This window comes from Camelus bactrianus, chromosome 14 (assembly GCF_048773025.1).
Source record: "Camelus bactrianus isolate YW-2024 breed Bactrian camel chromosome 14, ASM4877302v1, whole genome shotgun sequence".
Classification (NCBI taxonomy): domain Eukaryota; kingdom Metazoa; phylum Chordata; class Mammalia; order Artiodactyla; family Camelidae; genus Camelus; species Camelus bactrianus.
Genome location: NC_133552.1, coordinates 13,094,403 through 13,110,445, shown reverse-complemented (window position 1 = coordinate 13,110,445; position 16,043 = coordinate 13,094,403). Strand labels below are relative to the sequence as shown.

The 16,043-nt window shown below is 40.7% G+C and overlaps 1 protein-coding gene across 9 annotated transcripts in view; it reads left to right on the top strand.

The window, feature by feature from the left end:
* LOC105066182 (phosphatidylinositol 3,4,5-trisphosphate 3-phosphatase TPTE2) overlaps nt 1-16,043 on the top strand; it is a 90,856-nt gene that overhangs the window by 41,184 nt on the left and 33,629 nt on the right. For 5 of the 9 annotated variants that reach the window (XM_045514087.2, XM_045514084.2, XM_045514088.2 and 2 more), the window contains exons 2-6: nt 9,311-9,400; nt 12,273-12,320; nt 13,059-13,112; nt 14,338-14,391; nt 15,448-15,501. In XM_045514087.2, coding sequence (XP_045370043.2) covers nt 9,348-9,400; nt 12,273-12,320; nt 13,059-13,112; nt 14,338-14,391; nt 15,448-15,501 — 263 coding nt within the window. In that variant the 5' untranslated portion in view covers nt 9,311-9,347. The other 4 variants (XM_045514089.2, XM_045514086.2, XM_045514085.2 and 1 more) reach the window with 2 other exon arrangements.

Below are 16,043 nucleotides of genomic sequence, written 5' to 3'. Positions count from 1 at the left end.
TTTGTACTTTCTAGATTTCAGCAACTTTTTTTCTTGCCAAAATAACTCATTTCTAAATATCTGGTTGGTGTCATGCCACTGGAAAATAATGTGGATATGTGAACAATATTTACAATTAGCCTGTATTTCACCATCTTTGTATCAAAAAGCCGTTGATATTTATTAACACAGAATGTTATTTAGGTATTTTATAGAATAACAGTTTTGTAAACTATGCAAATCATTCTAGCAATTTACTTTAACTAGTATTTATCGAGTGATTTTTAGTGATCAAAATGTGCTTCAAGTAAATATCATTTCATCATGATGCCCATTTTTGTGAGCTTAAAAACAAATACTATAACTAAATAGTATATTGTTTAAATACCTGTATGTCTGTCTTTTATCTATCTAGACTATAAAAAAAAGCAAGGGGGTCATGACCATAAAAACCTTCAGAAGAATGATCACCTCTCTGGAGAGATGAGGGGAATGGATCAAAGAAAAACCTCTAGCAGCTTCGGTAGCTTCTAGAAATGTTTTTGTTCTGTGGGAGGTCACAGGTTTATGAATTTTTATTTTATTGTTATCCTTCATAACTTAGATACACAAATTTTTTGATCCAGTAATCCCACTTTTGAGAATACCTCCTACAGAAATAAAGCACCAGGATACAAGGATACACATAAAAAAGGGAGAAGAAAGAAAGAAAAAGTAAAATAGAGAAATGATTGCAGGTACTACATAAGCTCCATGTATGGTTAACCAACAAAACTCTATATTCCTAGGAATATGTCAGAGCTTTCCAAGTCCTCTCTTGACATCTCATTTCACAGCTTTTTTTGTTTGTTTTTTAAAGCATTTTGGTTAGCCTGTTGTTTGCTCCAACTCCTCTCTGCCACTTCAGGCAGCCACAGTGTTAACCAAACAAAGCTCAGATTTTTGGTTTTGGCACCCTTCCAGGTTTGGTTTTGGCATCCCTGGCTTCTGTGTTGGCTTACCACTTTAGTTTCAGTGCTTTTGTGTGTGTGTGTGTGTGTGTGTGTGTGTGTGTGTGTGTGTGTGTGTGTTTGTGTGTGTGCGCGCACGCGCGCATGCACCCATGTGTGTCTGTGTGATTATTTAGTACTTCTCTTAACTTTTTTGTGAATTGAGCAATGTATTTAAAAGTACATTTGGAAGTAATATCAGTGAAAAAGGCAAAGTAGGGATCTCCAAGAACTCTTCCCTTCATAAAAGCAAAAGAACACTGGCAAAAATGATCAGAACCAACTTTTTCAGAACTCTGGGAACTAACCAAAGGCTTGCAGCAATCTGCAGAGCATTTATTCAAGAACATAGGTGAGAACAGTGAGCTTTGGGACATTCTAACTTGCCCTATTCCTATTCACACTCTCCCCAGCTCCATAGTAGCCTAGAAACCCAACATACTGCAATCATGGTGTTGACCTCAAACAAAGAGACTGCCAACTACCTCTCCAACCAGAATGAGTTTATTTAGGATCAGCAGAGAATTGCAATTCAGGGTCTGCAACCATGGTGAGCCATGTGTAAGCTCCCACCCAGCAAGGGGAAGAGAACTTTTCATAGAGTAGAAAAGGAAGTTGGGAGAGCTGTGGTAAACAAAGAATCCATGGTTCTCATTGGTTGAGTTCTTGCCAGGAAAGAAGAGGAGTCTTTCTTTTCTTGTTGGGTGTGAGAGCTTCCCCTTCTGGTCTTCTGACTCTATTTAATGAGGTTTCTATTTATTAATTCTTCACATTTTCCCCTTTTGATCAAGCTCTTTGTCTGAAAGCATCACCGATCAAGAGTCAGGTTTTCCAGTTTCAGTGGCTTTTTGTTGCTCAGTGCCAGGAAGGACCTTTCCTGGGTGTAGTGTCTTCTGTGGGAGGAAACGTGCACAGACTGGAAACCTACTGAGGTAACACTGGAGTAATCAGGAGGGTTAAGGAGACAGTACGCTCAAGCACTTTTTATCTAAAGTTCATATGTTCACGTGTTATCAAGATCATAGACTTGGGAGATCCTCTGAAGCGTTACGTCATCGTCAAAGGTTTGGTAACAAACTTCCAACAGGCCTGGTTTGGATTATCTTGGGAAAGCTGTCTCATCAGATGCTGTCTGCTTCAGTTCCTGGAAATCTTTCCTTTCAGGTTTGGTGATTTCTTTAGGTGCGTCATGTGAATCTACGAGTCTATTCCTGGGGTCCAGTGGCACAGGGGATGATTAGTGCCTGATAGGAGCCTTTCCAGTGAGGTAGAAGAGAGTCTTTCTGAAGGTATCTTTTCCAATTGAAGAAATCTCCAGTTTTTAAGGTATGATGCTCAAGGTCTTTATCTCCTGAGAGTGCATCGTGGAAAGACTGTTCTACCAAAACATGGTTATTTTTAATAGAAGCAATTAGGCCTTTGTAATATTGAAGTATCTCTCCTCTTGCCTGTTGTGGATCAAAAGAGGCAGGAACCAGGGCATCCTGTGACTACCTCAAAGGGAGAAAGTCTCTAAGTTCCAAAAGGAGTGAGTGTCAGATTTACAATGATGCTTGTGGCCAAGGTAGCTGGAGGGCCTCTACAAGTTTTCCCAATTGAGTCTTAATAATGCCATCAGTGCCTTCGACTAAACCAGAGGATTGAGGGGGGCAAGTGCAGTGAAAGAGTTGTAAACCTGGCCAAACTGCAATAATTTTACCTGCTGCTTTATCTATTACTAAGATTCTGGGGCATTCTAAAGGGCAGCGGCTGTCATGAATTTAAGGCCAGGGTTGGGTATCCCCACGCCGCAGGATCCAGTCGCTGGCTGTAACATCCTGTGGGTCAGTGGTGATCCCTTTGGTTTTGAGTGAGTACCCCAGGGCCATTACATTACTTTTCACGTACAAAAAGGAAAAGGGGAATCTGATAATTGGGATGCCCAAGGGCAGATGAGTTCATCAGACTCTCCTATAAGGCCTTAAAGGCTATGTCATATGGTTCTTCCCATAAAATTGGGTCAGGGTTGTTGCTCTTTAGTAAAATATACTAAAGAGTCTTGACTATCAGAGAGAAATTTGGAATCCCATTTTGGCAATAACCAATTAGCCCAAGAAAATCTCCCAGTTGGTGCTTTTCATTTTGGGTTTGGGGAAACTCAGAACATCATGAGGTGTGTCTGGATCTAGGTGCAACCCTTATTCTTAGAGTACATGCCCTAGATATTGAACCTGGGTTTGGACAAACTGCAATTTTTCCTTGGCGATCTTATGTCCCTTTAAGGCTAAAAGCTTTAACAAGTGGCTGCCGTCTTCTGATGATGAGGCTTGAGGAGAGCAAGGAAGGACATCAAACCACATACTGCAACAAAGTGGAACCTCTAGGGAATTTTATATCATCCAGATCAGCCTTCAGGATTTGTGAGGAATAAGTGGGACTCTCAGTAAACTCTGAGACATTACTGTCCAGGTGAATTGTTTTTCTTCCCAAGTGAAATCAAAAAGTATTGGCTAGTCTCCCTAGGAATCCCACTCCTGGGCATATATCCAGAAGGAACCCTACTTCCAAATGACACCTGCACCCCAATGTTCATAGCAGCACTATTCACAATGGCCAAGACATGGAAACAGCCTACGTGTCCATCGACAGATGACTGGATAAAGAAGATGTGGTATATTTATACAATGGAATACTATACAGCCATAAAATGACAACATAATGCCATTTGCAGCAACATGGATGTTCCTGGAGAATGTCATTCTAAGTGAAGTAAGCCAGAAAGAGAAAGAAAAATACCATATTAGATCACTCATATGTGGAATCTAAAAAAAAAACACCAAAAAACCCCCCAAAAACATAAATACAAAACAGAAACAGACTCATAGACATAGAATACAAACTTGTGGTTGCCAAGGTGGGGGGGTGGGAAGGGACAGACTGGGATTTTAAAATGTAGAGTAGATAAACAAGATATATTGTGTAGCACAGGGAAACATATACAAGATCTTGTGGTAGCTCACAGTGAAAAAGAATGTGACAATGAATATATGTATGTTCATGTGTAACTGAAAAATTGTGCTCTACAATGGAATTTGACACAACATTGTAAAATGACTATAACTCAATAAAAAATGTTTTTAAAAAAAAGTATTGGCTAGTTTCATCAGTTGGAATACTAAAGAATACACTGCATAAATCAATGTCAGTAAGGAATTTGTTTCTAGCGGAAATGGATGCTTAGCAATAGAAGAGGGTTAAGAACAGCAGTGTTGAGGGATAACACGTTGTTTCTTGCTCACAGGTCTTGGACAAACTTCCACTCGCAGCCCTTAGGTTTTTCTCACAGGTGAAATAGGAGTATTACAGGGACTGGTACAAGGGATAATGAGGCCTTGAGATTTGTAATCTTCTATTGTGGGCTTTATGCCTTGAAGGCTTCTTTACTTATAGGCTATTGGTTAATTCTGAGGACAGGCTTTGAGGGATCTATTTGAATTTCAATGGAAGGTGGACTGTGCATTTTGCTAATATCAGTGGAGATTTTGCCTGTTGGGTTGGGGGGTGAGGTTGGTAGCTAACTCAATAGGGACAAATGATCAGTGTTTCCAGAATCAGCTCCAGAACCAACAGAGACAGAGCAAGTAAAAGATGTCAAAACGTCATTTAATTGACCTGATTGGCTGCCTTGATGACTACTGTCAAATTCTATAATTATTTCTCTTTATTTTATTTTATTTTATTTTATTTTATTTTATTGAGTTATAGTCAGTTTACAATGTTGTGTCTATTTCTGGTGTAGAGCACAATTTTTCAGTCATACATGAATATACGTATATTCATTTTCACAGTGAGCTACCACAAGATCTTGTATATATGTCCCTGTGCTATACAGTATAAACTTGTTTGTCTGTTCTATATGTACCTTTCAGTATCTACCAATTTTGAACTCCCAGTCTGTCCCTTCCCACCCCACTCCCCCGGGCAACCACAAGTTTATATTCTATATATATGAGTCTGTTTCTGTTTTATATTTAAGTTCATTTGTCTTCTTTTCTTTTTTTTTTTTTTTTCTGATTCCACATATGAGCGATCTCATATGGTATTTTTCTTTCTCTTTCTGTCTTACTTCACTTAGAATGACATTCTCCAAGGACATCCGTGTTGCTGCAAATGGCATGATGTTGTCATTTTTTAATGGCTGGATAGTATTCCATTGTATAAATATACCACAACTTCTTTATCCAGTCATCTGTCAACAGACATTTAGGCTGTTTCCATGACTTGGCTATTGTAAATAGTGCTGCCATGAACATTGAATTATTTCCCCTTTTTGAGAGAAGGAAATTCCAGCATGATACTTTAAGAAGTCTCAGCCTAATAAATGGATAGCAGTGGAGGGACTAAGGAGAAACGGATATGTGTCTCTCAAAGGTCCTAAATGAAAGGGAATAGGTTCAGAGACAGGAGCCTCTTGAGGTTCATTAGTGATGCCCACCATTTGAACTGTTTCAGTGTCCCTAGCCAGGGGCTACTTTAGAGTTAAAAGCTACCTGGGTAGAATCAACATCTGAAGGAAGGTCAGAATTGTCTTTTAAAACAATCTGAAGTCTGCTGTACAGGTTGTGAACAGCTTCATCAGATTTTTGCATGCAAGCCTGAATTTTCTTCCAACAGGCTTTGGAAAAACCCCAGGAATTGCCCGCCTAGTGATTGTTGAGCCTGATCGTATAATTAGTTAGCAGGCTGGTTTTGAGAAGGTAATCGTCAGCTAGTTCCGTTACACTGGTAACCTGCCTTCATTGATCAAGCTTGCTTTAACTGTTTTTACAAAAACTTGCATGTCCTCTGAGAGTCAGGTAACTCACATAATGTTTACCTGACTTGTTTTTTGGGAACTTGGAGTCAGCTGCGTCCAGTTTGAGCTCCAGCTGGTTAAGACCACCGACCCTCCAACTGGACATGCTCAGTGACCTTTTGACATCAAAGGGCCCAAAACTCCATCCTCACAGCATTCTAACCCTGCTATTTTCTGAGCATGCGTACTGGGAAGATGCCTGTAGCTTAGTCGTTTCTACGCAGGATGAAGATCACCTCACCTTTTTCTTGTCTCCAATTAGCTTTCCCCACGCTTCCCACGCCTCAGCTTTATCCCATAAATACTCCAAGCCCCTTACCTTTGGGGAGGTAAGTTTGAGACTTGTCTTTTCGCTTGTCTGCCTTGTGATTAAGCCCTTTCTCTGCTACAAACCTCGGCGTCTCAGCGTTGGCTTGCTGCAAGTTGGGGAAAGGAGCGTGGTTCGGTGACAGTTTCCCAGCTGTATTTCTAGATACCTTTCAGGATTTTCCCACTTAGCAGTTTTTATTCAGTGTTGGGCCTGGCCTTCACTGACAGGCATAGGAACTAGCTGATTAAGTCAGAAAAACCAGTCACCAAGTTTGAGTGACTCTTAGATTCTTCAGCAAATGTATGAGGCTCTTCGGTTACGTTGGGAAAATCCATGACTATGGCTCAAAGTTCAGCTTTCCTTCAGAGAATATGAGAAATCAAGGGTTTAGTCTCTGGGTCCTCAGTAGGCTTAATTTTAAAGGGACAGGTTCTGAAAAGTGCAGAGGAAAAGGAAGTGGGGAGAGTTTCAGAGAAAAAGGTAAGTTAGGCAAGAGGGTTAGTTTGGGGAAGTGAGGGTATAGAGGAGGTGGAGACGGGAAGGGAGAAGATGGCACCAGAGGTGGGGCCTGAGCACAAGGCGCTGAGGGGGAGAGACAAGATGGCGGCAGAAGCTGTTTTCTCTTTCTTTAATCGTAATGACTGAGAGACTGGTTCCAGGCACCTGAGGGAGTCTCTAATTACTAGCTGACCATTATGCTAAACAAGCTGATTTCAGTGGTTGTACTGTACAAAGAATACAGAGTTTCAGAAAAGTCACTTAACAAATAACAACAAATCCTGGGGAGAGGGGGAAAATCCAGTTTCCACTTGTTATAGTATGTAAAAAGTCCAGTTTTCAATTAAAAAATCTAAAAAGGAACAAGAACTGTGACCCTTAGAAGGGCTTCCAGGCCTTTTTTCATCTTCTGTGAGACAGGGAAGCTGGAGGGAGCTACGGTTGTCTCATTGCCCTTCTGCAAGGTCAGATAAGGCTCTGGTAAGGCAGCTCTCTTTAGAGCAAGTCTTTCTCAAGGAATAGGATCCTCTGGGCATATTTCAAAAATGGTCCAGCCTTGAAGTTGTCAACCTGACACTGAAGTCAGTGACCATGTTTTATTTGTTTTTGTAACTTTCAAAGTGCTTTACAGACATAATAATAAATGACTTTAATCTCTTTTTCCATGTCTTCAACTGACCATTTATTCAGCATCAGAATATGTACCAACACAGACTGTCAAATTTATCTTTATTTCTCTTTTGGTGGCAATTTTTATGTTGTAATTTCCATATAAAAATGTCTGTTTCCTACGTTCCCCCCCCCCCCCATATTTGTCTTCATTTGTTTGGTATTTGTTTACACCTTTCAGATTTACTTTACCAAGAATATGGGTGTATTTTTAGCTTACAACTAATACTTGATTGCTGCTTCTCAATCCTATGAAGTAATACCTTGAGTTAAACGAAAATTTCTTTCCTCATTCCTGCATCAACCTTGCCTATTGTAGGTAAAGTTAACATCGGCCAGAAAACACTCAGCCCTCTCTGGTCATTCTCTCCAAACTACCAACAGGGGAAGCCAAAAAGCTCAGTGTAACCTTCAGAATCATAATATGGGAGAAGCATCCCCTCCACTAGATGCGAAAGTGCGCTTTGAGATTATCATCCTGGGATCTTTCATCGTGGTACCCCCACCCCCATCTTTAAGGAGAGCAGCGTCAGTTTCTAAGTACCCGTTATCTGGAGCCACGTTCACAGTGTTCTCCACTCCGCTACGTCTCGGGACTCCGTGGAATCTGTTGTTTAGGGTTGCCGTGGACACGGAGTTCTTTTTCTAGTAGTGGCTTTTTACCGGCCCCAGGTAAAGACCTAGGACGGGAGCCTCCGTACAAGGGCAGCTGAAGGGTTGGGGCGGAGCCGGGATAGGGGTCTTTGAACACGGTATACAGGAAACTTTGCCTTGTGGTAAGCTGTGGGGAGCACTAGTTAACGTTCCTCTCCTCTCCCGGCGACTTCTCAGAGCCCCCTCACTCTCAGGGATGTGGGGGTGGAGTGGATGGGGACACTAGATCGATGTAGGACAAAGTAGCAGTAACCTTGCGTCTGGCCGGGAATTGGGTCAAGATTTGACTTAACGGGCGTAGTTTGGGGATATTAAAGATAAAAAAAGAATGGAAAGAGAGAAAGAAAAAGGCATTGTCCTGTAAGGCAGCAGGAGAGAAAACTGCTACCCAGGATCTTGAGTAAAGTTCGCTCCCGATTAGGAAAAGTTGTACCCTAGTCACAAAACGCGCCCCACAGCCCCGCAGCCCCAGCCCCTTCCGAGACGCAGCGCCTCCGCTAAAGAAGCCTTGCCTGCGGGTAAGTGGATCCCGGGGCTGCAGGGAGCGGGGCCCAGAAACCTGGCTCTGCTTCGCCCGCCCTGGCTCTCGGGGCGCTGCCTCTCGGGAACCGAGGCGGCGGCCTCCCAGCTTTGGGCTTCCTACTCCCACTGCGCGTGAGCTGGTATCCCTCAAAGGTATGGAATTTAACAGGTGACTGGGTCCCAAGCCCAAAACTCAAAATCAACATTTATGCCCAAATTGGTCTGTTTATAAAATTAAAAAAAAAAAAAATTCCTATTTGTGTTTATCTTTCTCTCCTTACCCAGAATTTAGGGGCTTGTGGCACACTTCCGGCTGCCTCAGTGTGGTCATCATATGACTACTTGCCAGCTTGGCAATGTCTTTTATTCTCCGATGATTTATTACAGTTTGTATGCATGAAATCTGCTCTGTGAAGTGTTGAGGGTCACATCTCTTTATTATTCTACAGAATCTTTCAGGATGTGATTTACTCTACAGAATATCTCATGATGGAAATCTCATGTCACTATGATCATGTAAAGTTGGTTTGAAACGGGTTTTGTTTCATTTTTTGGGTCCTGTGTAGCAAGTGGGCAATCTTTAAAGTGTCCTTACTTGAGCTAAACTTAAATTTTATTGAACACTCAAAAAACATTTTCCTCTATTTCTTGAACTACAGTATTAGGGACAAATACCCAATGCATGTTTCACAGGATTGATAAGATTGCACAGAATGGCACATTTTATGCTTGTGGATTCAAGACTTTGGAAATGCTGACCCATGCCTAATAAGTCCTATGTATGACTTTCTTTCTAACTGGTGGAATACCATATGTGTTTTAAACATGTTAAATATGTGCTTTTACTTTTCTTAGATTAATTGTAGATTAAATTCAACCACGAGACAATGCCATGAAGAGATTAAAGGACAACCTGTGTGGTTGGTTCATGCCTCAAAAAAATAAGTAAGTGAGAAGATTCAAAGTTACTGAATTTTAAGCATAATTTCAGCCTCCGTTAATAGAATCCAATGCACGTGTACCTTTAATAAATGTAAATCATATGCAAAAGAAATTGGCAAACAATTTAAAGACCTTGTTTTATGCCTGTAACTTCCTTAAAAATACCACATCTTAGGCAGTGTGCTAGTGATAATATGCATGTACCAGTTAAGGTCACTTCAAACTTCTCCTCCAGGGGTGGCTGGTTGCCCACATGGAGGATGTTCTGTCTGGAGGTGGTAACCATTTCCAGACACAGCCACTACAAGGGCTTCAGTTGTCCCATTTCCATCAACACCTGAAACATTGCTAATTACCACAGAGACGGTCACAAATGCATTTTTATTAGCAAGATTACTGGTTTGCAAATCAGCATGATGGATATGAGAAATACACAGATGTTCAAGGTCTGTGAATTGGCAAAAGTAAATAACAGTAACTGTCTCAAGGGATGTAACGAGGACTAATTGAAGTAATATTTGTGACGCGTCAGCACAATGCCTAGCACTTGGTAAATACCATTTCAATGTTTGTTAGACGAAATATCACTTTTGTGGTATTATTTAATTTGGGCAAATTTATCCTTATTTAAAAATTTTTTTCCATTTTATTATTTATTCTTAGATGTCGATAATCTATGTATTAGATATATTTTTATCCTCCATATCAACTGGCTTTTCTTTTGTATGTTGTCTGTCTTAATTCTTTTTTTTTAACTCTTTTTAAAAATTAAAAAATTTTTTCTTGTGGGCAGAGATAATTAAGCTTATTTATCTTTAAGTGGAGGAGGTACTGGGACTTGAACCCAAGACCTTGTGTTTGCTGGGCAGGCACTCTACCCCTGAGCTATATCTTCCTACCTATATGGTCCCTGTCTTTATTCTTTTCTACTATTTTTTCTGGGAGAGTTTCTCAAGTTCATCTTCCAACTCTAAACTAATTTGCCTTTCACATGTATCCAAACTACTCTTTATCCCATGAATGGATTCTTTATTTCAACAATTCTACTTTTACATGTAAGATTTCCTGTTGGGTTTTTTTCCTTAAGGCTTCTTATTCTCATTTCATGTTCTTAACATCTTCCCTTGTATCTGTAAGTGTGCTTCTCATTCATACCCAAAAACCTTGGTCAGTGTGTTCCGCTGGTTCTGCTTCAGATGGTACATGTTGTTCAGTTTGTTGTATTTCTTTTGGTTGTTGTACTCTGTTTTGACTTGTGAGCTCATATTCATTGTGGCCGTCGGCCCCTCTGTCTAGTAACCAGTATTAGGGAAGGGCTGAAGGTGGGACAATCTCAGTCTGTGGCTGTTGTCTCAACATAATTATTAACAGCATGTCCTTGTCACTTTCAAGTGTCCTGGCTTGGGCAAGGTATTATATAGGCAACTAGTTGAAAGCTGGGACCTAGGGTGTGTTTTTCTCAGTAAGTTTAACATGAGGGGAGATGATAAGCTTGGGCATAGAGTTTCAGGGACCACGAAACACTATGACCAGGTAATTCGTGTGGTCAGGTGTACCACCTTTAAGCTCATGGGCAAAGCAGCCTTGGAGGAGGCAGTGACTCTAGGTTGTCACCTGGGGCTTTGGAGATGGGCTGGTTGTGTAAGAGTGAATGCTCAAGGACTGCTCTTCAGCCTTTCGCTGTTCTCATCAGCTAACCTAATGCCACTGGAGTATTATTACCTACCTACACCTGGGTGGTTGCTACTGGTTTCTACTGAGAAGGCAGTGATTGTCTCCAACTAAAGGGAAAGACAAGAACAGAACTTAAAATTGTCCCGCCCCCTGGGCGCCTCCAGACTGACTCCAGCAGCCCTTTCCCTCAGCCTGTCTGCCAGTTAAGGGTGGACTCCTCTAGAATGTCCCAGGGTTTGTCTTGTTGTTTCTTGGAATTCATACTTCTGTTGGACTTCTACAGTTTTGGGAGGAAGACTGTCTCTCATCTCAGATAGGAACTCAAGATTTCCCAGGAAATTATGGAGTATATTACTTTGAGAATCTTTGTGTTTAAAATTTAAAACATGTATGAGTTTTATATTGTTGTCACGTACTGGCTTTTGGCATAGCATTTGGTGAAGAAGACAGGCTGCCTAACCAGTAATATTGGTGAAATGGTAATTTAGCAGGCTTTTATGACGTGAACAGATGCAAAGTGCATTTTCATCTGTCTTATTTGACAGGTGAGGAAATTGAGTTGTGAAGAGGTTAAATTATCCAAGCCAGTGATTTGGTGGTGGGAAGTCTTGATTTTGGATAAGATAACCAGATATGTTTTTGAAATTCAGAGAAAAAGAAAAAGGAATCATTCTAAACATGCTCTACCTCCAGTTCAGAAAAAGAAAGAAAGAAATATTATACTATATAGGCCACTGTTGACCTAACTACCTGTTTCTTCTCTACCAAATGATGGACAGGGACTAGTCATTGGCATTGGAATATTCACTGTTCTGGCATTTTCTTTTTCTGTATCCCTTCCTTAGCTGTTACCTGGATCCACCTCCCTATCCCTGTGTTCTCACATCTTTCATGTTTCTCAGATTCCTTCCAGAGTGTGTGAATGTTGACAAATTGGGGAAGAAGAAAGGAGGTTTAATAATGCCACACCTCCCTTCCTTCTTTCTTCTCCTTCCAGTGGATTCACAGACACACACAAACACACACCCCAGAGGCTGTCTCAGAGGTCTCAGTGCTGTCCCCTGAAACTGTTTCCTTAGCTTCTGCCATGTTTCTTCATGATTTTACTTTTCATATGCTGAAATTCTATCAGGAAAAAGAATGTAATTGCCTTCCAAACTGTCTGACTTGATTTTTTGTGTGTTTTTTCACCCTTTGGCAGAGTTATGGATGCCCCTTCGGGCTCCTCTGACAACAATGACAATGTGAGGTGAGTTGACCTGACTGAGCTGAGTGGGGAAAGGTATTGGGAGCAAACTCATAGTTTGTTTGTGATCCTCAGTAACTAGCAGCCAGACCTCTCAGGAAACTCTCAGAATGTCTCTGTGTGAGCCTCTGCCCAAGGGGCCGGCAGAGGAGGGAGGAGGTGGTAGCCGTGGAAAGGGCGCTGTGGAGCTCTCGACAGGAAAGAGTGGCCCTAACTGACGCCCGGCTCTGTCCCTCGCCCCCTGGAGCTGGGCTACCGCCTAAGGCTGGTGTCCCAGCTGTACACCCTCCGCCGTGTTGCAGAGAGCCCCTGCCTCAGGCTTGTATTTATTTGAACCAAACTGAGGAACCGAAAAGGAATACATGATACAAGAAGAGTAAGGATGTGCTGAAGGGACTTGATGATCAGGACATTAGCAGAGGCTTCAAGATGGTATACCTATAGACTGAAGTTGAACTTTGAAGTAAATTCAGCCTCAGTGCAGTTACACATGAGAGTCAAGTTTAGCAGTAAATAATTGCATTTGTCTTGATTTTTACTGGGCTTTGCGGACAGGCCTAAGATCTTCATTTCAACTATAATAAATCCCTATTTCTAAGGAAAACTGAAATACTCATTGCCAAATAACTAACTTCCAAATAGATTTCTAGGGTTCAACTAGTTTACAAATTGAGGACTACTTATAACTAATTAACTCTATGGAGTCACTTGGAGTTTGATTGTATGTTTTTAATTCCTTAGAAGTGACCCAAATGAACTGACATCAGGAATCCATCATGGAGTCACCCATGAAAGGTGAGGAATATATTAAGGGGTGGGTGGATGGGATGGAGAAATTTAGTCTCAGGATTATCTGTGGCAGTACAGAATTTTCTGGACAATGATTTAAAATCCTTTCTAAAAAGATAGGGGTTTCAATGAATTATGTTTACTACATATTTTAGATTCAAGGGATTCTTGAATAGATTCAAGGATTCTTCAGATAAATTGATTATATTGCTGTTCTGTATAGAATATCTCTAGTGATACATTTCTGCATTTTTGGGGTATTCAAAGTAAAACAACAATTTTCCAGGCTGGGTGATGGTAATGGAGACAATAATGTTCCTGGTTCATATGAATAAGTCAGTGTCAAGTTTGAAAGGCAGGAACTGTTGGTGGATCTCTTTTCATTGGGAAGGTAGGGTTTACGCTGAGGCAAGGAGAAAAGGGAGACTAGGGAAAGATATCAATGTTTGGGAGGGAAGGGGTTACAATAAATCATCCTAATTTGATTTATAGAAAAATACCGTGTTTTTAAAAATTACATTTACCACAATTAAATATTCTAGTTTGAAAATCTTCTTCTACTTTTCAGAAGAGTTTGAGAAGATCGGTATTAGTTCTTGTTTAATGTTTAGTAGATTTTACCAGTGAAGCCATCTGGTCCTGGCCTTTTGTGTTTTGGAAAGTTTGATTACTAATTCAGTCTCCTTCCTAGCAACTAGTCTGTTGAGATTTTCTGTTTCTTCATATTTCAGTCTTGGTAAGTCATGGGAGCCTGCTGCCCCAAACCCAACCCCCCATCATATGGAGGGAGCCCCTGACTCAGGCCTACAGTTACTCTGCAGGATTCGAGGAGCAGGAAAGATGACCAAGATGAGGAGTCAGAGGGTGATGAAGGGACTTGAGAAGCAGGAAGTTAGGTGAGGGGAGAGGGGTGTATAGCTGCAAACTGAAGTCGAATTTGAAATAAATTCCACAAAAGGCTGCTACATATTGGGTCAGATTCAGTAGTAAAGAACTATACTTAATTGTTGAATTGTTAACTTTTACAGTAGGTCAAAAATATTTATTATAAACATATAAAAAATCATCTCTAGGGAAGAGGAGATATCAGATTCCAAATAACTGATTTACTTTACTGATGTGAGTTTTCTAAGAATCAACCAGTTGATAAGTTTAAGAATCACTGTAGCTAATTTGAAAAAAAGTCTAGAAGTCATGGGATATCTTACTTTGTCTATTTTTAATCCTTTAGCACTTCCCTGAATAATCTGACATCAGTATCCTCTGAAGGATTCACCAGTGAACAGTGAGATATAAAGCATAAATACATATATGTGCACTATGTATACACACACACACAAATGCATACGGATACAGAGTGAGATTTGGGACGTTCACCCTAGGAGCACCCATGGGAATACAGAGTTCCTTTGATAGTATTTCTAAAGTCCTCTTGTGGTTAGATTCTATGTATAATATTCTTTGTCTTTGGAACTGAACTAGAAAAAGAGGCACAAGACAAAGAGAGGATTTCTCACTCCTAGTCTTAACTCTCAGTTACTAGCAGCCAAACTTTTAGGAAACTGTCCGATTGCCTATGTCTGAGACGCTAATAGAGTGTGTCCGGGGAGGAGAATAACCTATTCAGAGCAAGGAGAATGATGGTAACTTGTAAGTAGTAAATAAATAGTAGCAGTGGACAGGGAGCAGAGGAGGCCTCAATGGAAGAGAATGGAGCTAAGAGACCTGGATCTGTCCCTCACCCGGCAGATTCCACCACCAAGTAAGGCTAGTGCCTCAAATCCAAATGCACCATCATATGGAGGGAGCCCCTGACTCAGGCCTGCAGTTACTTGACTGTATCCCAGGGGCAGGAAAGACATCCTTTGTTTCTAAAGAGCACAATCATGATGGAGCAATTGAGAATCAGGAAATTAGATTGGTCAAGAAAGATGGGAACCAGGAAGGGGGTGAGTATAGCTCAGTGGTAGAGCGTGTGCTTAGCATGCACGAAGTCCTGGGTTCGATCCCCAGTTCCTCTATCAAAAAAAAAAAAAAAAAAAGGGTACTTACAAACTGAGGTTGATTTTGAAATAAATGCTACCCCAAAAGGCTGTTACATATTGGGTCAGGTTCAGTAGTAAAGAATTGTACTTAAGTCTTGAGTCATTACATGTTTGACAGTATAAGACATTCATTACAAATATGTAAAGCCTCATTTCTTGGGAAAATAACCTTCCAGGTTTCAAATAATTGATTTACATATCAGTTTTTAAAGGGTCACCTAGTTTATAATTTGAACCAAAAAATTCAATCTAGAAAAGTATGTGGTGTCTGACTATGTTTCTTTTTAATCCTTTAGCACTGCCTTGACTGAACTGACAACAGGAATAGCTGATAGAACCAGCACTGAAAGGTGAGACAGAAATAGAGAGAGATGTAAACAAAAACATGTATATAAATGCAGAGAGAGGCACATGAGAATGAGAATGAGAGAAACTGGGAGGGAGCCGAAGAGGGGAGAGAAAGATTAATTGAAATTGAGATCGGTAATTTGGGAGGTTCATTTTTCAAGAGTATCTGTCACATAAGTGTCTTTGACATTGTTTCTAAATCTTTTTTACTTTACCATATGTAAGTATCTTTCTATCTTTTTTGCATCTAGTTGGATAAAAGAGAAGCAGGTCATAAGAGAGATGCTTCTTATTTTTTTATTTTTTATTTTTTTAAAAAGGTGAAGTGAGAATTTATTAGAGAATGGATAGTACACTCTCAGGGGAGAGCGCGCAGGCTCAAGGGAGCGGCTGCCCTGAGTTTCTTTGACAAGTTAGCTCCATAGGGTGTAAAAATGAATGGGCGGGATATTCACTGGGGAGGGAAGGGTTTGGGGTCGCATTCCCTGATTATCATCCCAACTCCACCTTCCCAAAGGGAGGACGGATTTTTGTCCTTATTTAG